The sequence below is a fragment of the Neophocaena asiaeorientalis genome, unplaced genomic scaffold (genome assembly GCF_003031525.2).
Source record: "Neophocaena asiaeorientalis asiaeorientalis breed wild unplaced genomic scaffold, Neophocaena_asiaeorientalis_V1.1 scaffold155, whole genome shotgun sequence".
In the NCBI taxonomy this organism is placed as follows: Eukaryota; Metazoa; Chordata; class Mammalia; order Artiodactyla; family Phocoenidae; genus Neophocaena; species Neophocaena asiaeorientalis.
This window is the reverse complement of record NW_020173040.1, coordinates 1,177,703-1,199,432: the sequence shown is the minus strand read 5'-3', so window position 1 is coordinate 1,199,432 and position 21,730 is coordinate 1,177,703. Positions and strand designations below refer to the sequence as shown.

At 55.4% G+C, this 21,730-nt stretch overlaps 1 protein-coding gene across 1 annotated transcript in view; it reads right to left on the bottom strand.

Annotated features, from left to right (window-relative positions):
- The window catches only part of ADARB2 (adenosine deaminase RNA specific B2 (inactive)), a 361,308-nt gene that overhangs the window by 82,926 nt on the left and 256,652 nt on the right, over positions 1 to 21,730 (bottom strand). Inside the window, exon 3 of the mRNA XM_024742790.1 lies at positions 12,771 to 13,648. Within this exon, the coding sequence (XP_024598558.1) occupies positions 12,771 to 13,648 (878 nt within the window). The remainder of the gene's footprint in view (positions 1 to 12,770; positions 13,649 to 21,730) is intronic.

Sequence of the window (21,730 nt, the reverse complement as noted above, 5' to 3'; positions counted from 1 at the left end):
AGGCCTGACTCATGTCCAGTCACCAGCAGCCTCTGTGGCCCCATGTTTTGGATTTGAAGTGTTGTTCCCTGCGGAGACCCTTTCCGGTTTTTAGCTGGGAGGCTCATGGCTTTGCTGTCCATCAGGGTCTCTCTTCCCCGACAGCCCAATCCCACCCCTGCTGCCCTGGAGAAAAGTGGGCCAGATCCGAGTCTGCAGCAGAGTGGACTTGCCCTCACGGCCACGCCTGCTGCTGAGCTGACCCAGGAGAGCAGGTGGAGGTTGTGTGGTTGGGCCACGCTCTTCTGGGAGCCAATCAGAGCCTCTGTTCATTTGTTTCACAGTTTGTGAAGACGCCTACATGGCCCCCGGGCTCACTTTCCTGCTTGCCTCCCATCTGCTTTGATTACAAAAGGGATTAAAAACAAACACCACCAAATGAAGCAAAAATACCAACCAGTCCAGGGTAGAGTGGATTCACGTCAAACTCCAAAAATTCTCTAGGTCAACACTTCTGTTAAGAAAGAGGGCTTTCTATCGACACAGGATGTCCTGGTCCTTTCTAAGAGGGATGGAGAGTCCATCTATGACAGGTGGCCGCCCTCCTGAGCGCACAGGTGGCGTTTAAAAAGTATTCCTAACCACAGAACAGCAAGGTTTGGAATGATCCGCTTCTGACATATATTGTGTTAGTTTCAGATGTGCTCTTGCGGCAGCATGATTGCTGTCTTGCTCTCGGACAGAGTCCCCTGAGAAAGCAGGGATGTTGATGGCCAAGTAGATAAGGGGCAGGTCATACGTGTGACTGTTGACCTTCACGTGTTCTGTGGCCCAGAACAGGCTGAGCACCAAATTAGTCTAGAATCCAATTAGCATCAACCAAAAGACCACCTGTCCTCAGCACTGTTTCTGGGGGTGACATGTCACTCTCTCGCAATCAATTATTTCCCTGTGACACCTTCGCCCTCTAACTGCTCCTCCTGCTGTCTGCATCCCAGGCTCCTTGGTCGGGTGGTGCTTCATGCTTCTTTCAGCCAGATTTTGGCCTGGATTTAGCTGGAATTACATAGCCACGGACAACAGGAAGTGAGATTTGCCAAGGACGCTGCACATCTGGGGGGCCCTCCCACCAGGACCCAGTTCTCCGTGCTCCGTTTCTCCTGCCGACTCTCAAATATGGTTGTTAAAGAGGAAATATATAGTCAACATCTAACTTGTCGTGAAGGCTCACCCTCTGCCAGGATGTCTCATTTATTCACTAAAACAGCCCTACGATGTGGCGCCTTTATCAACATCCCACTTCACAGGAAGGTAGGTAGGTAATGTGTCCACTCACACCAATGGTCACTGGCAGGACCAGGACTGAAATTCTAAGGTTTGTCCTCAAAGGTGGTCACCACATCGCCTGTCGCTCTGTGTTCTCCCCTCACGTTAAATGTTGTGGCATCCAAAGTCATTTGGGGCATGACTGTCGCCACTCCTGGACTGTTCCCTTCTCACGATGGGCTGCAGTGGGGCCACTGCCCACCTGTGTCCTCCCCAACACCTCCTGGTGAAGGAATGATTCACCTGATCGGGGGTCCCGGGGCTGGTCTCCCCTTGCTCTCTGGGATCCCAGACCTGAGAGGCCCATGCTCTCAGACGCTCTGGGGCTGGCGAGGCTGGAAGGGCGTCTGCAGGGTCCAGTTAGGAAGCCCGGCGTCGGGGCACCCAGGCCGCCCTCCCCATGTCGCCATCAGTAACCAGATGACGTCCCGATCCGTCGACCTGGCTCCTGTATCTCAGTGGATGAGAAGTTGGTGGGAAAAGAGGTATCTTGTTATTACTAATCCCCATCTCTCCCACCATTTGTTACTCTGACTTTTCCATTAGCCATTTTTTAAAAAAATTAAATTCTCTCTTTCTCAACAATAAGAGTCTTGGTTGTGTTCATGAAGGGAAGTGATCCCAATTCACAGAATCCACAAAGCCATCCACTGGAAAATGGGAGGAAAATATTAGAACTTTAATTTAAAAGCTTGTGTGATCAGAAAGATTTGTTTTTGTAGTTCTTGCAAACAAACACAGGATTTCAGTTGGCTGCGTTCTCGACATGGGTCAGAATTTGGGTCTCAGTTTTGCGGATCTTGGGTTGGACAGAGAAGGTTGCCACGGGCATAGTCTGCACGGCATCCAAACACAGGGTTAGTTATGATCTGTTTGGAACCTAACAGCACAAAGGGTAAAGCCGAGGGTAGAAGATACTCCAGGATTAAGAGAAATGGTGTCCACACAGAAGACATGTCAGTTGATGGCTCTTCTCACTGCACAGTCATCGAAAGCTTCCTCATAAAAACCAAGTTGGCAGGAGGACTCCTCCTGCTATGAGGCGGGCACTGGGTCCCCTTCCTCCCGTCAACCCAGCCTCCTCAGGCAGGACTTGAGCTTCCAAGTGTTTGGTGACCATTTCTATAAAATAATGGCTGGGTTAGCACTTCTAAAATTCTGCAATCATCTGATTTACCGGCCAAACCAAAAGAACAACATTGAGTAGATTTACCCTCGGTCGTAAGTGACCCCTGGATCCAGGGTGACCGTGGGGGTCAGATGAACGCCTCTGGACTTGGTCAGCCAGTGTCGGAGGGAGGCCGCAGTGGGGTGTTCTGTGCACCTCCACCTCCAGAGGAGAAAGGCCAGTGGACGGGTCGTCAGGACCTTCCTGGGCCTTCTTCCCAGGGACATGGCAGAGAATGGAGGTCAGGAGACTCCGAGTGTGTTCTGTGCACCTCCAAATCACCCGTGCGGCCAAGGCCACCAGCCCTGCTTCACGAGAGGAAACGGGGTCTTGGACACTGGCCCTCGGTCGTGCTGGTGAGTGACACGTCGGGACCCAGACAGAGGGCCGCCTGTCGCCCTCTCCACCCAGCCCCTATGTTCCCAACTTCCCCCTCATCCTTTCCAGGGTAAGAGAGCAAACAGACGGTGGGTTCTGTGGCACCGAGAAGGTGCACAGCTTGTTCACTCCCCACTGTGCCTGGGAAGATGCAGGTGGACATTGACCACAGCTGGGGGGAGGCCCCTCTTCACCCCAGACCCAAGGTCATAGCAAGATGAACTGAACTTTCATGGATGCCAGGTCACCTGAGTCTCACAATTTCATACCCTCAACGCCGGGGTGAGCTCAAGGCAGCTCCTTCCACTGGGGAAGCCACCCACGTTGCAGACCCGAAACCAGAGGCTTGAGTGAGCTGCCCAAGGGCACCCAGCTGGAAAGGTGGGAGCTGAACTTAAATTCAAGGCTGCCGATCCCGACCTGGCTCCGGTGGCAGCGGGAAGCCCCACGTGCTTGTCCCACGTGTATCTCAAATTTTGCCTAAAGCCAAACTCGTGATTTCTGGCCACTCCCCACACACATCACGCCTTGGCATGGGCCCTGCAGGTGGGGAGGCTAGGGGGCAGCCTACAAAAAGCTTGTATTTCAGGAACCACCCAGGCCCGCTGTTGGCTCCCTTCCAGCCGCAAACATGGCAAACTCGGGCTCCTTGGCTGCGACACAGCTGCCCCCTACTGTCCTCCTGACGTTTCACCCCACTGCAGAGGCTCCACCCGCCCTGCCCCGAGTTCCATCAGAATCCATCCACCCCGATTGGCTCTGCTTACAGCCCCATCACACCGTCCTCACAGCCCAGCTGCTGCTGTCGCCAGTCCTCCACCGGCACCAGCTTCCTGGCCCCGGGGCTGTTCCTGGCTCTGGGACCTGGATCCCACGGCCTGGAGTGGCTAGGCCATTGGACACCTGACCGAGAGCTGGCAGGAAGAAAGGGCCTTTGCTGAGATCCGGGCGGGCTTGCCTTCCTGTCGTCTTCCTGTCTAGACGCCTGGGGCGAGCTCTGTGCTGGCAGGAAGGCCACGCTGCCGAGCGCCTCTGCCTCCGCCTGCCTGTTCACTTCATGACCCTGTTGTGAACCCAAAATGACATTCCACGGATGCTGCAGGCCAACTCGTGCGCTTTACGGAGGCAACATTCTCCATTTAGGTAACTGAATAAAACCTCTACCCAAGACCAGGCGACCCAGAGTCCTTTTCCTGAAATGGTCACAAATGAAACATGGTTAAGGTGCGGAGAGACTGACGCTGCTGGCAGAAGATGACTTTTATCACTGATTTGCTGTAATCACGACCTTGGGGAAACAGCCCTGTATTAAAGAGAAGTTTCTCCTGCTTGGTGTTTGTAACTTTTGTCTTGTAGGCTTATAATTTTGAGGACTTGAGTGAACTCATAATTCCCCAGAGGGCATTAATGTAGAAAACACATTTTAAAAATGTTTAATTGTTGAGCTATTGCTACAAATGATTGTTCCTCTTTCCTTGCACCATTTGGGCTCAAACATGCGGGGATGAGGGGTGATGAGACGGAGGGGGGAGGCGATGAGGTCTGGGGACGTGAGCGCATCTCTCTCCATACGGAGAGGATCTCTCTGCCTCCTGTGTCATGAAGGATGGTGATGTTTCGAACACAGGTCCCAACACAGCCCGGAGAGAACTGGGGAAGCCGCTGCGTTTGCCTTAAAAACACAGCCGAGTGTAACAGGGTCCTACAGCACAGCACAGGGACCGACATTCAATATCTTGTAATAACTTACAATGGAAAATAATCTGAAAACAAAGTCTATGCATATACGTGTGTGTATAACTGAATCACTGTGCTGAACAACCTAAACCCACCTGGGAAGAAGCGGGTGTTACAGCTATGAGGCAGCAACCGCGGGGATCCAGGTCCTGAAGGGCAACTTTCAGACCCACTTTGCGCTCCAGGCCAGTGTCAACCTCGTCAGAGTAGCCGCGTGGTGGGTCTACACTCGGCACCCATGGAGCCTCGACATCCCGCGATCTGAGGGCCCTCAGGACAAACAGCCACCCCGTGTGAGTCCTGGGGACCTCGGGGGAGCAGAGGGGGCCAGTGAGACCAGCCCCGGAGGCCCTACAGGGCGAGGACGGCACAGCCGCCTGGCACAGCCGGGCGACGGAGCTGGATCTGTGTGGATATGGGGTCTGCAGGGCTCCCTCCCATCCCCCACCCCCGGCATGTCCGTCTCTCGGGCAGGCGCAGAGGCAAGCAGCCAGGGGAACCCGCCCTCCTCCTTCTTCCTGGGTCTCCCCCCACACCCCACGGCTCCTTGGACTGGAGGCACTTTCCCCTCGGGATGTTCCTCTTCACCTCCTCTGCCTCTTTCTCCAAGTTGTCATCTCTTTTCTGCTGTCTCTCCTTTTCACTGTAACAATGTGTCCCCAAGGAAGAGGGGACCTGGCCATCCCGACAAATCCTGTTGTCTACACGGCCAAGGGCAGCCTCTGCACTGACAAAGGTGGTCTTCCCGAGAGGGAGCCGGCGAGCTCCCTGCCGCTCTGCCACCTCGGTGCGGGTGGCCCTTGCCCCAGGAGCCCCCTTTCCTCTGCCAGCCCTCCAAGTCGCTGCTCCCTCCTGCTTCCTGCCCACACTGTGTCCCCTGTGTCGCTCCCATCACCCGGGGCCACGCGCTGCCCCGTTTCCTCGACCAACCTGTAAAAGTGCCAGGGCCTACGGGGAGGGCAGCCTGGGGTCTGAGGGAGGGTCTCTGCCCCCCTTGGGACCGTCTTCCCGGCTCCACCGCTCACCAGCCAAACTTTGGCTGAAGGGCTGAGCTTTCCTGCCCCTCGGCATCCTTGTCTGTACAGGGAATGTGAGTGGTGCCACCTGCCAGGTTTCTGTGAGGCCCGGATGTGCTATTATATGTAAAGCGTGTAAAACAACACATGACACAGTAAATGCCTGATAAATACCAGCTCCTAGTATCCCCATGGATCATCGCCGGCATCACCAGTGTTAGTCGTGGCTGTAGAATAATGAGGTAACTGGGGAAGCTTGGCTTACAGCCTCTGCTTGATCGATCAACAGTCATGTTAACTAAGACACCAAACACAGTATTGGGAACATATAGGCTTAAATACGTATTTAACTCTTCTAACTTAAATTGTACCCAACTTCTTTTAGTAGGAATTCAGATGGTGGGGGCTATTGTATAAATGTATATGGTACATTATAAACATACAGTATATGTTTAAGTGTACGTTTATAAGTGTGAGTTGTATACGTTGAGTGTACATTGTACAAATTGTATAAGTGTAGACATTGTGTACACGTTGTACAAATTGTATTACGTAAATTATATTGTGTAGACATTGTGTGTATATTGTATAAATTACCTCCTATATATTATATTGTGTAGACATCGTGTGTACATTGTATAAACTGTATCATATAAATTGTACTGTGTATACATTGTACACACATCATACAAATTGTATCGTATAAATTATATTGTGTGGACATTGTGTCAGTGCGTAAGTGTATTGCTAGCATCTACAGAGCCTTCCGCACCCTCGCTGCAGAGGGATTTTTGGAGACTCCTCCGTGTGTGGCAGCCGTGAGGAGACCCATCTCTCCCATTTGGCCGTCAGTGCCTCTACCGAGGAGACGACGTGGGGAAGGTCAGGGCTGGCTGGACGGGCGGGTGGGTGTCTTCCTTCTGTAAAAGGCTGCTTTTCCCTCCTCGTGGACCACAAGAGGGTGTGTGTGGCCACAGAACACAGACGGAGCTGAGGTGTTGAAAGGAAGAAGGCTGCCTGAATAATCACGGGCTCGCCTTGGGCAGGGGGCAGAGTGGCCATGGCCGAGCAGCAGAACAGTTACAGTGAGGCAGACAGGCTGCTGGAACCCTGGGCACCTGGGCACCCCGGCATGAGAGATTTAGACCTGGAACTGGAGTCCTGAGCCTTGCTGCAGGGGTGGGACACCCCAGGGCCTGCTGGTGGGAAGTAACAACTTCCCCTGGACCTAGTGCACCCTGGGCACTGGGGTCCAGGCCGGGTCAGCTTAGACAGGCCCTGCCAGCGTCTGCCCCAGGTACTTATCTGAGCCAGGAGGGCCCCTATGATGGGATTAGTGACCTTATGATGGAGACTCCAGAGAGCCCCCACCCCTTCCTCCAGGTGAGGACACAGCGAGAAGACGCGTCTGTGAACCAGGAAGCAGGCTCTCACCAGACACAGAATCTGTGGTCACTTTGATCTTGGATGTCCAGCCTCCAGAACCACGAGGAATCAATGTCTGATGTTTATTAACCACCCAGTCTGTGGAATTCTGTTGTAACAGCCCGAATGGACTAAGACAGAGATACACTTTTATAAAAATCCTGAATTGCTAAATTTCAACTTTGCGCACATTGAAAGTAAAACATGAATATTACAGATTCTGTGTTTCCCCACAAATTCAGTAGAAATCCTCACAGGCAAGTGGCCACCCTCCACCCTGGCTCTCACCAACCACAACCTCTCCACGCTGGATTTCTACCTGTTCTTTATAACCAGCGTCACCAAAATTAGCCTGGTGTTGAGATCACCTGTCCAGTGATTTCCAAGGGAAGAGACACATTCGATTCCCTGATGTCCGGGCTTTTGGGGCAACGTGGTGGTGAGGGTGCACGTCCAGGTGGAAAAGGGGGAGGACGGGGAAGGTGGGCGGGTTCTGTACACCACCCCACCCCCAGATCCCCGGCACCTTCTGCCAAAGCCTGCAGGGCTCAGGGGAGGTCCCCAGAGACCAGGTGTGTTGCTCTGTCTAGAGATACACAGGAGCCCAGCTCCTCAGCTTGGGTTCTTTGTGGCCAGAGTTGCTCTAAGTCGGGGTCTGCTGTGCTGGCGGGTCTCAGGATGTGGTGGGGGTCCCGTCCTAATCCCAACCCCCCAGGGAAAGAGAAGGTAAACAGCCAAGACAGTGTGGCCATGAGGAACGCCTTGCTAAGGCAGAAAGAAATCAGCCCTTTTCAGGAAAATAATTAGGACCCAGGACTGTCCCCTTCTGCTTGTAGGACCTGTAAAACTGCAGCTGTCCTTCGGAGGTCATTCTGGAATTGCCGGGGCTGGACACGCGGCCAGGGCAGAGCCGACCCAAGCGTCTGGGAGAGTGAGGCCCCGGGCTCATGAGGGGGACCCTGCAGGCGTCTGCTGCAATTTCAGGGTGTCCTTGGGTAGAACATCTCGGACAGTGTTAAACCGTCTCGAAGCCAAGTAGGTGTGATTTCCACACTGTTTGTAATCCAAGCCCATTTAAAATCCGGAGACAGCTCCAACGCTAATTTGCGGCATCAATATTAACAGTTCTGTGTTACAGCAGTTAAGGTGCTGCCTCTGTTGAAGGAGACAGACTGGCAGGACTGTGAAATTACAGAAACAACCTGTGAAGTGTCCGGGGCGGCGGGGGTCACGCTGGCTTTTGGGAGAAGGACAGCAGGTCTGTTTGTGTCCCAAAGTGCAGCTGTTGAGTACGAGGTGACAGTCAGGCCCCTGGTCTAATTCTGAAGCTAATTCTGGGGGAAGATTCCACGAAATGGACTGCGTACGGGAGCTCTGATCCAAGTTTGCTATAAAATGCTGAACTCTGAAAGCACTGTTCATTTCCATTATGTTATATGTCCCCATGGTTCCCCCCTCCCAGCAGTGAGAGCTGTACCACCAGGGAACAGAGTAGGTGCGGGTTAAGTGTGCCGAGTGCCTGACAAATGGCCAGGACCGGCCTGGGGCGTCCGCTCCCTAGAAGGACCTGCAAAGGGCTTGAGAAGCAAGCAGGCTTCATGGTTAGTTTTAAAGGCATCCCCCTCTTACCCTCAGGGAGAAAGTGCTTCAGTTGTTTTGACAAAATCTTTGAGACACTGTTAGTTCCACTGCAGCCTGACATGGAAATTAAAAAAACAAAACCAAACAAACAAAGGGAATCACTGGGGGTGAAGAGAGACTCAGGAACAAGATAATAAACCTGGTAGTTTTCAAACGAGGGGCGACCTGTCACCACCTCTCCCCCTTCCTGCATCACCGAGATTTTTAGTCACTTTCTTTCTTCTCTCATCACGTGGGAGCTCTTCTGTTTCCACGGAGCCAAAATGCTGAGAGATACCCTTTCTGGTTGAATTTAACGCTGTTATTAACTCTTTTCTAGGGGTGGGAAGTGAAGACCACAGAGATCTAGATTTTGTGATTTTACTTTTGTTTTTTTTTATAACAAGGATGTTCCAGGTAATGAGCATTTATATTCTGACACGGTCTCGTTATTGCTTCCAAGTTTCCCGTGAACCTAAAGGAAATCTGAGGGCTGGCTCTCCCACCAACCCCTGGGCTCTTCTTTCACCGTGTCAGCTCGTGTTTGCAGAGCGCCCATTCGCTTGGGCCTGCGCCGTTGGAGAATCTAATAAAGTCGTGTTCTCATCACTCTGGCAAAGAGACCTGAAGTCAGAGCTCATGAAATTGAAGGAACGAATCAGCCTGGTTCTGAGAAAACCCCCAGGTTGAGGAAATGGTGGAAATCTGATAACCGCAGAAATCGAAGCCTGTGATTTTAATCTTTATTGAGAATGTTATTCTTCAGAACTGTTTTAGAATGGAGGCTGAAACTTTACCTCAGCCTGGCCGAGCAGACACCTCACTTGTCCACAGAAGGTGATGTCCAGGCGCCGAGGGTGGTGGTTCTTGGGACGTCTGGGGGGCTATGTTGTTCAGAGTTGTCCTCACAACGGGGCGAGCGTCCGACCCACCGAGCCGGCCCTGCCGTGATCTGCTCTGTGGCTGAGACCGAACAGCCCAGGGCCCCCGACAGAGCAGGTCCTGACCCACCTGCGTGGGGATCAGCATGGCAGGCGCCTGGTCCTGGATTTCCGGCAGCCGGGCCCAGAGTGGTGTTTTACACACGCTCCCCACACGACCGACACCTTAGAAGTTTTTTGTTCATTTTTCATCACTTAATTAGGGGAGCTCCCCCAGGGACGTTTCTGACACCTCACTCAGAGGAGACTGAGCCTTTGGTTCAAAGCCCTGAGCAGAGACGCCATCTCTTCATTTGCTTCTGCAGCGGCAGAAGCTGGCGAGCGAGCCTTAGAAGCAGACCCCTGGTGTGTCTTGCACACCAAGTCCGCCCTGTGGGGCAGAACCCAGACTTCGGGCAGAGAGCATTAAATACTGAGCTTGAGACCCAAGGTCCTGAAGCTGTGTCGCTCCAGCGGTGACCGCTGCTGCCACCCCCCGCCTCTCCCCCCACCCCACCCAGACTTGGGCAGGGTCCCTCACAGCTCAGTGGTGGGAGCTGCCCTTCCTGGGGGTGTGGACGGCGGTTCTGGGGGCCCTGCCAGGTCTGGGGGGCCTGGCTTGTCTCTTGGCACAGGTGCTGATGGCGCAGTTAGACAGGTAACAAAGGTCGTGCCTCTGGCCACCAGGACCTGCGTGAGCAGGAAGCATGCGGTGCAGATGGCGCGGGGCAGAGGAGGAAAGCAGAGCAGCATTTACAGGGACCCTTGGAATCTTTCTTTTGAAGCTCAGTCCCTGAACCCAGACCATGTCCAAGGTGGGATTCGAATTTAATAAAGCCGCAGAGGGCGCCTGGTCCTGAGCGCCCGGCATGTGCGCCCCACCGCCCTGCTGCAGGGGAGAGGGGAGCAGGTAATGAGCCTCCAGGATGGGGCTGGTGTGATGGACGGGCTGCGGCCTTCCCGCTGCTCCGCTCTCTCCATCATCCAGTCTGGGTGTTAGCGGACTGTCAGGGAAAAATAATTTAGTGGCGGTGGCTTTAACTGATGTGCTGCATTCTGGGGTCAAATGACTGTTACAAAGTAGTGGTGCCGCCTGGTTCCTGCGTCGTGAGAGCTCAGGGTTGACAACATGAAAGGAAAAGGCATCACGGCCGGAACTCACTGACATCATTCAACTCATGGGGGTTGGGGTGGGGGGGGCAGTGGGAGCTGGAGGAAGGACACTTCTTGCTAAACAGCATCGGGCAGAGTAGGACGGGGTGCCCACAGCCCGCGGGGAGGGGGGTCTTCCAGGGACGGTGGCGGGAGGACACGGGCCATGGGCAGCCTGGGGTCATCCAGGCCGCGGGGGGCAAAGGGGCTTCCTTGGGAGCTGTTGGTGGGTTTGAGCTACAGACGGTGGTTGGTGGGTGGAGATGTCAGGCAGGAAGGAGGAGGAGAAGAAAAGAGGAGGAGTAAGGAAGGGACAGCAGGGCTGCAGTGTTTCTGGTGGGGACTCATGTCAAGGTCACACACCCGCTTTTACCTGGATTGTGTATTATCTGAGGGTGGGTCGAAAGGCAAGACGCATGGAGGTTATGGGCTACCCCCCTCCAACCCGCTCCTGGATGGTGCAGTAAATATTTGAAAATAAATGAATGATTTGGGGGCAGAGGTAGCAGGAGAAACAGCTGCCCCCCTCATGGGGTTCCCTGTTCAATGGAACCTTCACGCAGCCAAGCTGTGGGGACCAGACCAACGTCTGCTGTGCCCGTTTGTGCTCTGCACCTGCCAGAGTCAGATAAATGTTTGTTGGATGGATTTATGGGTGGATGGATGGATGGACAGATGGATGGATGGATGGGTGGATGGATGGGTGGATGGATGGATGGATGGATGGATGGACGGATGGGTGGATGGATGGGTGGATGGATGGATAGATGGATGGACGGATGGGTGGATGGATGGATGGGTGGATGGAGGGGTGGATGGATGGATGGATGGACAGATGGATGGACAGATGGGTGGATGGATGGACGGGTGGATGGAGGGGTGGATGGACGGATGGGTGGATGGATGGATGGGTGGATGGAGGGGTGGACGGATGGATGGAGAGATGGATGGACAGATGGGTGGACAGATGGGTGGATGGATGGACGGGTGGATGGAGGGGTGGATGGATGGATGGGTGGATGGATGGAGGGGTGGATGCTTGCTCCTGGTCGTGATTCAACACAGAGGTCTGTCCTAGTGCATTTGCTTGGTTCACTGTCCAGAACCCCTCCAGTTGCCTGAATCTGGGTGGTGCCCTGCTTTCTCTAGTGGACACGTGACCTCCTGAGGCAAATAGTGGAGGTGCTGTGAGGTGAAGATGCCCTGATCTGAGCAATGACTTACAAGTGCTGAGTTCTGACTATGGATCCTGAGCTGGGCTAAAGGCCTTTAACTGTAAAACCTTTCTCTCCTTCATTGATGCCAAAAGTGAAAGAGAATAACTTCCTGTAACTAATACATTAGAGATGCCCACAAATAGTTCTCAAAATGGTAAGAAAAAAGATAATTTGCATAAATAAGCAGTTACAAGAATAGGAAGGAGGAGCTTGCAAAGTGGTACAAGAACACTTCCTGACACAAGGACGGTGCACGAAATACTTCCTGAGTGAGGGAGGTGAGCTCTGTGAGAAGCACGCATGTTCTCTGGTGTGACGAGGCCCTGGAGGTGGCATGAAGCAAGGCCCAGCCCGGAGCTCCTCCCTCCACCTGACCCTCGGCTCAGGCAGCGTCCTCTAGCCTCCGGAGCCAGAAACGCAGCCCAAACCAGCACCGAACTCACGTTCCCACCGCAGGCTCCCTCGGTCCAGCCGCAGATAGTCACTGAGGGGCCTTCCTGCCCCTCAGTCCTCTCTGGGGTCAGGAACCCTGCCGCTCCAAACCCCTGCTGCCCCCACTGCCCCCTGCACAGCCGATGTCACCATCACCAAGGTGACCAGCTGCCCAGCTCTCCCTTCCCTCTGCTAAGTCGGAACCAACAGTTTTTCCATTCACACGCTTCCAGGCTCTCTCTCCCCAGAGTCGGCACACGGCTCCGACGCTGCAGCGGGAGAGGCAGCTCCTGGCTTGTCTGGGAGAGAGCAGGGGGTCCTCCTGCTGCCCCGTCCCCGCTCCTGGGCACCCCCGCACCCCGAGGACGCTGCCCGCTGGCAGCTACCGGAGAGCTCTCACCTGAGGCAGAAGGTGACTTTTACTCCTGCTGGGGACGTGGCCGGGCAGCCGGATGTCGAAGAGAGCCTGCAGGGCGGCCTGGGCCGCCTGGCCCTTGGCCAGCTTCTTGCTGCGTCCCGAGCCTTCGAACGTCCTCCCGTCCACGCTCACGGCCATGACGAAGCTCTGGGCGCGCCTCTTCTCGGGCTCCGAGAGGCACACGTAGCGCAGGCCCGAGCGCAGCTCGTTCAGCAGCACCACTGGGTTCCTCGCACCTGGAGCCGCGGGGCCCCCCAGGTCCAGGTCCAGGTCCAGCGGGCGGCCCAGTAGCCGGCCCCGCCGGCAGGCCGTGGACAGGCGGTCGGGGGCGGCAGGGCGGCGGCCCGGGAAGCCCTCGCTGGGGGCCGTGGGCTCGAACCGCTGGAACAGGGAGTCGGGGAAGTCGGCCTGGTCGGAGGTGAAGTCCGGGGCTGTGCCACCTGGGGCCGGGTGGGCCTGGCAGGCATTGGGGAGCTGCACGAAGGACCGGAGGGCCAGCTCGGCCGCCCGCATCTTGGCCTTCTTCTTGGTGGGCCCGGTGCCCTCGAAGGTGAGCCCGTTCACATCCACGGCCACGGCGAAGACGGGCGCATGCACTGGACCAGTCTGCGACACCGTGCGGAACTGCAGGCCCGGCCGCAGCTCGTGCAGCTGCACCAGCGCGTTCTTGGGTGCCACGGACCACGAGAGCCTCCTCCAGAGGAGCCGCAGCTGGCACAGGTGGCCGCCGTTGCCCTCCTCCAGTGGCCGCTTCCTCTTCAGGCCGGGTGCGCCCCCTCGGGCCCTGTCCCCGGAGGGTGGCAGCCTGGCCTCCAGGTTGCTCACGTTGCGGTTTTCCTTCACGTCGGCGCTGCTGGTACCTGGAGGTGAGAACAGACAGTGTGACCCATGGCTGTGGCCCGACCGAGGGTGTCGTTGCAGGTGACCCCCTGCAACACTCGGCCTCCGGACACCAGCCGGCCTGGCACCCTCTGGAGGCCATGGGGAGACCACATGGGCAGCACCTTGGATCACAGGCCCGCAGAACTGACCACACCCCTGCAGGTGGGGGTTAGGGCCCAGAGGAGGGGACCCCGCCCCGTGAGGTGCCCAGAGTGGACCGAGTGGGGTGGATGCAGACGGGGAGTGTGTTCCCACTCAGGGCCATTCCCAGCTGCTCTCCGAGTGCCGCCGGGTCCCTGCACAGGCCCCCAGACCCCCTAAATCAAGGGAACACGTGGCCTTTCTCTCCATCGGGTTTGGGCGACGCGGAGGTCAGGGAGGCCTTGCCCTCGGGGTGGAATGCGAGGGAATCGTGTGCTCACACCCTGGATGCTGGGTGGCACTTAGGCTTAGTGAACTAGATCTAGATGCCTCTACGTAGATGAAGCTCTAAAATATAATGTTAGATGATAAAAGCAACTTGCAAAATCATACACAGAGGCTATGGTTAGTAAGTTATAAGAACACAGAGGTTACACAGCATTCGTGCCTCCACACAGGTGGTAAAGCTCAGACACGTCCCAACTCCCTTGGGACACAGGGAGGAACACAGGCTCAGAGGGTGGCTTCATTTGTATCTGTGAGGTTTTCTGTCTTTTGCAGAAAAAGGTATGAAGCAAATTTAGCAAAATCATCATTTGCTAACTGTATGTGAGGAAGGCGGGTAATGACAATTTAGTTTTCTGGTCTGGCTCTCTTGGACCACCCTCCTCCGACACAGCTGTTCCATTTAGGGAACCTCAGCCGTGGGTCCCCATGTGGCCACAGACGTGCGTCCCGCTGCCCTGGCTGACGTGCTTCTGGAACGCCCGACCCTTGGGTTTCCTGAGAGGCTCTGAGGATGACAGTGCTGGGCGGTGGGTTACCCTTCCCTGACCTCACTCACACCTTCACTCTGGCCCCTCACTCCTAAAAGGCACTCCGGGGTGGGTTATGGCCCTGTTTTCTAGGAGAGGAAACTGAGGCCCCACGCGGTGAAACAGCTGTCCAGGGACACACAGTCGGTTAATCCGGGGAGGTGTGACTGCATCCAGGCACGTCTGCTGTGGCTGGGAAGGTGATTTTACGGCAACTCGTCACTTTCTTGTCCGTTTCACAGACTGGGAGCTGGGGAGAGGAGGATGCCGAGGGGAACTCTGCTGACAGCGTAGATGGATGCGGGAGGAAGCGGCCAGGCTTGGGGCCACGCAGGACCTTGATGCCCGCAGATTTCTCCGTAGGAACTCATTCAGCAAGTGGAAACCTGAGGGGGTTTTACCGCCAGCTCACAGCGTGTAGGCAGACTTTGAGCGTGTCTCCCTCACCCCAGCCCGAGAGCCGGCAGCGGGAAGATGCGCTGGGTCAGTGACATGGTCCCGACGGTGCAGCTGCTGGATGGTCACCACGAGAGAAGGACCATCTCACAGGCACGCAGCGCAGGCTGAAGACTGGTGCCCTTGAGAGGCGTCCTGGCTCCAGCTCGGGGCCAGCCCTCCTCGACCACGTCGTCCCCAGCAGGTGTGCCCCACGGAAAGCGTCAGGCTCCGACTTCAGAGCTCTGTTTGCTGCAACCTCAGCTGCTCTGAGTTGCGAGGTGGGCTATCAGGATTCCTCCAGCAGTTTGCTTCTGTACAACAGTTGGTTTGCAGACGTCGTTTTGTTCAAAGGGGTGAACCTGAGCGTTTTATAAGTTAGAGGTGGGCAACATTTGTTTACAGTCTATTTCAGTAGAAATAATTACCTTCCAAGTATCAACACTGAGTCTCAGCCTCTTTTTTTGGTCATTGTGCATATTGGGTGCACACACAGCAAGGAGTTCTGCCATTTGGGGTATTTCGGGCCAAGGAGTGGTAGATGGGAATAACCATGCAGTTTCCCAAACCGAAGGTAAAGATGGAAAAAAAAAATAACCCAATCCAAGAAGCCCACAGCAGATTGCCCAGAAACTCACTGGGAGCTCTCTAATTTCTTGCTGATTTCCCACGACGTGGGGATTGAGTGTGGCTGTGAGTGTGATTAAAGTGGCTGGCGTGTCAGATGCCCTCTGAGCCTTCTGAGGAGAAGATTTATCTTGGAGGAACAGCCTGGCAGACCCAGGTTCCCCTCCACTTGCACTGAAACTGCTTCTGCACTCTTCTCTTCGACATCCTAGGACTGTTATCCTTAAAGTGAGCCACGGAGATCCGAGCGCAGGTGAAGACCCCTTCCTCGATGATCAGTAATTAACGAAAGTTGATGGGGGTGCAGACTTCTGGGCTCCATCCTGATATGCTCTCTGGGGGTGATATCACATGCTGGTTTTTGCAAACGAGCAGATTAGGGGTTCTGCTCCCTCAACATGGCCCAGATGCTCCGTTTAACTGGCCTCCTGAGTTTGCATGAGGTCAGGGAAGCTGCAGGGTGGGCGGTGGTCACTCCACGGCTCTGGGGTTAAGCAGGTGAGAGGTCACAGTCTCCCCCGACCTTGGTGTGTATGACCTTGGGCAGTCCCTCCACCTGCCTGAACTCCATTTTCTGAAGAGGATAAATGTGGGTTTTGGTAGCACGTGCCGTAGGGCTTATTATGAGGTTGAGCTAGAGGACACCCGTAAAGGACTTAGCAAAACCCCTGACACTGAGGAGAGTCAACTGCACTTTTGAAAAGTGCGGGAAAAAGGGAGGCAGACACTTCTAAGCTGCATCTTGTCAAGGCCCAACTTCCCTGCTTATTTCATGAGTTGGGCTTCCAGGACCCCCAGAAAGAAGGCGTGGAGACACACGGGCTCTCGTGAGGCAGTCTCGGGCCGAGGAGGGGTGGCGACGGGGGGACCCTGCCTTGCTGGTCTGGTGCTGTTGAGGTTTGCCAGCCTGGCCCTGCTGGAGCCCACGCCCCTTCGCCAGGTCCCTGCCAGGTCCATGCGATCCTCTTACAGAACTGTAGCTCTGATCCCACAAGTTCACGTTTCCTTCTTCGGCAGCCCCCTCCCCGACCCAGGAAATGATTCTCATTTTCTCCTCCATTGAGTCGATAGGTTTCACACACCCGGCGTCAGAGAGAATAACCCAGAGGTGGACAGTCTAGAGGCTCAGAAGTTTTGCTCCTGGAAGACTGGGGAAGCTGCCCCCCACCTGCTTGCTCAGGTCTGGGCATTGCAGGACCCATGCATCTCCCCAGCCCAGGGCTCTGCTCCTCAGCCCGTGGCCGAATGCCGGGCTCACCCTGAGGTGGGGACAGGGCAGGGCCTAGTCTCCGCCTGCCCTCCTGGCCTGGCTGCTCCCTGGGTCCCCCTGGGGCAGGTTGCCGACCTTAACCCTTTATCTGGGTACGCCGGGGGCACCCTGGGCCGATCTGGTGTCTGCACAGGACATGCAAAAGGGAACTGGACGCCTAGCCTCACACAGCGGCCAGCACGACAGATGGCCCTTCTCATGCACATGTGGGCAAAGGTCACGCTGATCCCACATCGTCGGGAGCCCGTTCTTGCAGGGGACGCTTTTCCCCAGCTCTCCAGGGGTGGGTTTTGTCCTGTCACCGGCGGAGGCCCCGCCGACTCCAGACGGCGTTTGCACCAGGTGGTCCATCCCTAGAGGCGGGAGGGAAAAGTGTGGGCAGGACTCCGGGTGCTGGCGGCTGAGCGGTGCGCGAACAACAGGCCACATGGGACTTTTCCAGGATCAGTGGAGACAATGAACAGAAACTTTCAGCGCAATCTGTGAACGTTGCAGGCTCCAGATCGAGTGCTTTGCGTTACGGTGACTGATCGTGACCACTGAAGAGGGAACAGCTGCCATTGCCTTTTTAAGTCCTAGGGAAGAGTGGCGGCCCAGCTGCTGGGGTGCTCCCAGGGCTCTGGGTGCAGGAGTTGGTCAGAGAATGTTTACTGTGTGATAAAAGCAATCTGATTCTGAGAATGTGTGTGTTGTACACTGGAGGCAGTTCCAGGGGACAGTTCATACGAGGGTATAAGAATTAGTGGGTCCTTTAATCCCATTCTGGAATTCAGTCCCCAAATAACTGTTATTTTCGCCAGTCGTAGCTCAGAGGCTCATACATGTCAGAGCCGGGAGTAGCTCTGCAGGAAACCTACCCCCCACCGTGTGTGAAGGGCCGGCCTGGGGGAAGCACATATTAAGTCAGCAGTGGACTGAAGTCCCCTTAATGGCTCACCTGCCCCCCCCCACCCCACCCCGGCCCCTCTATTTCTGTCTGTCTCTGTCCATCTGTCTCTCTGTACAAGCACAGGGCGGGGCCCTCAGCCCTGCAGGAGGGGAGCAGGGGGTGTGAGGGGTCTGGGGCGCACTGTGCCCCACCTGGGGCTCACACCACAGTCCCCCCAGAAAACGTGTGACTTGGATGCCAAGTGCCTTCCCTCAAGGCAGCCTCGGAGGCCACGTGTCCTGTGTTCCTGCGGGTGGTTGCGGCCTTGACCCTGGGAACTCTCCTGCCCTCGCCGAACCTGACAAGACATCCATGACCACACGTGTCGAAGGTCCGTGTGGGCAGCCTCAGATTTCCAGACAGTCACACGTGCCCTTCTGTTGCAGAAATCAGGAAAAAAAGAGGCAAATAACCTCAAACGACATGAGCTAAACACCACCCGCGGCAGCCACAGAACCATCGCTGGCAAAGCGAAGATCGCCAGGCACAGAGGGGAGTGTCTGAGTCAGAGACACGGGAGGAAAATGTGAAACAGAATTATTTCCCTCTGCTTTTGTCACACCGACCCTCTCCTGATCCCCGGGAGCACCCACCCTGCTCGACAGAAAGCGTCAGCACAGGCAGTGCTACAGTCAAAGGTCCAACGCGTACAAGAACCGCATTTTGTGGGGAAAGAGCAGGCTTTTATATTGGCCTGGCAGTGGCTGGGCTTTCACTTTCCAGGTGAGATACATTCTTCCAAGTCAAGGTGGGCTTCCCACTGCCATTGCTTGGACATGGACGGGCCACGCGGGGGCCAGTCCTCGGCTGTCGCCTCCAGGTGGCCAGGTCCCGGGTGAGTGCAGGTGCCTGTGTGTCACCAGCTGCATCTCCTTCCTCGATGCCCCCTCAGGGCCAGCATCTGTCTGGTCATCACGCTGCCAGACTTCCCGGCACCACGTCTGTAGGTAGGAGATACAGAGAACCGGCCATCGGATCCGCCACGTCCAGATCGGATGGGCCTGGCCGGCGGGATCGAGCCCAGGGCCTGGAGTCTCCATTGGCTCAGGAAGGAGGGTCCGAGGTGGTGCTCAGGGGATGGCTGTGGCAGCTGCGGCCATGCGGGCTTCGGGACTCCTGGTCCTGGCATTGTGGTTGGGTGCAGGCCTGACCCTGACAGCTCCTGGGTCAGGCTCGGCAGCAGACAGGAGACGCCTCTCTCCCAGGTGGGTCCCATGCGTCCTGGAAGGACCAGGCCAGTGGGGCAGGCGGGTCTCCCTCCCTCCCTCCAGACCCCAGTGCTGTTCTGTGGGCCTGACAGGGAGTGGGCTTCTCGGCCCCTCCTCATGTGACCCAGTCAATCACGCCCTTGAGTCAGTGGTGGGCACGGAGGGGATGGGCTATGGGCTGGGGCAGTGACTGGCTCCTTCTCCGCATTCAAGGAAGATCGCATTCAGAGTTGCCCTCCTGGACAAGAAGAATGAAAAACCTGCATCTTCCTGTAGACTCAGCCGAAACCCACCCTGAGGATGGCTGGTCCGCCCGTGGACTCTCCGGCACCATCCTCTTGCAGGCTGAGCCTCTGACGGCCCGACCCCGACCTAGCTCCACCCTTCACACTGGGGCTCAGGCTCCAGCGCCACGCAGAGGTGAATGCGGACCGAGGACGTGAGGCTGCAGGGGTTGAACCCGGTGGTCCTGAGAGGTGAGGCCTCATGGGGAGGGGCAGGGCCTTCACTTCAACCAAACACAGGCGACCACCCTCAGGGTCTGAAGACAAAACAGGAGACTTCCAGGAGGAATCACCCTGGCTTCTGTCACCTCCCTTCCTCCCTGATGTGTATACACACCACACACGCACCCCTTCCCCGACGTCCACGGCATCTGGATGCACGTTAATAGCACTGCACTGGCAACGCTCATGAGAGGTGTTACGACACGTGCATTAGTTTGGAGGTTTATCTTTGGATAATGTATGAAAACAGGGTCTTCAATAACAGCACGTATTACAAAGGGGGATGACTAATCCCCTGATAGAAAATAAGGTTTTCCAAGCATTTCAAAGGCACTTTAACACGTAATAAACAATTAAAAATCATTCTCATCGCTAAGTTTCTACCTCTCAGCTGTGAGCTGAGGTAGGGGAAGTGCCTTAATTACTAGCGTCAGCCAAGCTGATCCACGTTTCCTGTTTCTCCAGGTCTTTGCCTAAAACATCCTCGTGCATCCTCCCCCTACTTGATTGCATCCTCAACTCTATCACCAGGCCACCCTCCCCGCCCCTCACACGGGCACTGACGCCCTGAGGGATGGATTCACTGCCCAAGGCTGTGAAGCTGGAGCTTGGTGTTGCAGCCGTCAGGCTCCCCTGCCGTTGGATGGGGAGAGAGGGCTCCTGCGGGGAGACTAGACTCAGCCAGGGTCCCAGCAGCTCGAGCAGGAAAGGGGAAGAAACAGAGTAAGATTTTCTTCCTCAAGGCATCTATTCCATGTGCTTATCAAATAGCTTTGTCCACACGTCCAGGTCAGCTTGGGGGCACGTGTGTATTTTTATATGTGTAAGTAAATGTGTGTGTGTGTGTGTGTGTACATGTGGCACACCTCAGAGATATGGTGGGTTCAGTTCCAGGCCACGGCAATAAAGCGAACGACATGGATTTCCGGTTTCCCAGCGCATAAACGTTATGTTTACACTCGACTGCGGTCTATTAAAGTGTGCTGTGGTATTACTTCTGACAAAACTATGTGCCGATAGACTTGCTTGATGTGGGGTGGCCCCAGACCTTCAATTTGTAAGAAGCATAGTATCCGTGAAGCGCAGTAAATAGAAGGGTGGTAAGACAAGGTGTGCATGTGTGTTCCACATTACTGAAGTAATTACCAGTAAGTTAACTAAGTTAATGAAGTCCTAGAAACTTTCCAATTTTGGTCAGGAGAGAACAGAACCAGCCGTTGGAGCTTCATGGGACCTGCGAGGTCGGGCCTGTGGGCAGTGGGGAGGTCATGCTCTGACCCACTGGCACCCTGTCCACACCCTCCACACTCGCCTCCATCTAGGAAACAAGGGCTCAAACCACAGGGTCACTGAGGTTGCTCAGTTCTGTGACTCTGCTTTTGTGGAACAGTCAGGGTAACAGCCTCAGCTTCCCATCTTGTTGGTGACTGTGTTTTGTGGGAAGGGGATATTCATGAGAGCTTGTCGTGTTTCTTAAAATTTGAGGCTGAGTCGACAACGTTCCAGGGCCAGTCCCTCCTGCTGTGGCTTCCTGGCCCCACCAAAAACCAGTGACCGGCAGCTAGTCTCTCGCTCCCCACAAGCACAGGCCTGACTCCAGCTGCAAAGGTAACCACCTGTCAGGTAATTCTGAAATGCAAGAGGTGTTCCTGTCATTTGGACTGTTTCATCCCCCATGTTTTCCTTCTACAAGCAAGAGGGGGTGCACCACCCGACAGACACGCCTGGACTTTCCCTCATCGGCACACATGCTCTGTCTGCTCTGGGGTCTCCTCCACACTCCCAGCAGATCCATCCCCAGCCGGTTTTTCAGTCCCCACCCCACTCGGCTTTGTTGTCTCTCCGGTTTCATGAGCCAAAACATTGTTTCGACTGCAGGCACCCGTCCAGCTCTTTCCTTGTTAAAATAATTGTACAAACTGTTCAAACAGGCTGTGTTCATTTTTCTTTTCTTTTTTTCCCCTTTTTGGTTTGGAGGGGAAAAAATAAAGGAAAGAGAGAAGGGATGGTCCCAGAGAACTAGATTTTTTTCTTGAGAACTCCAGAACCTGGAGTTCTCAATCACAGAGTCACTGCTAATATTTCCTACCATCCAGGTGGGGATGGGATCCTGGGGGTGGGGAACGGGAT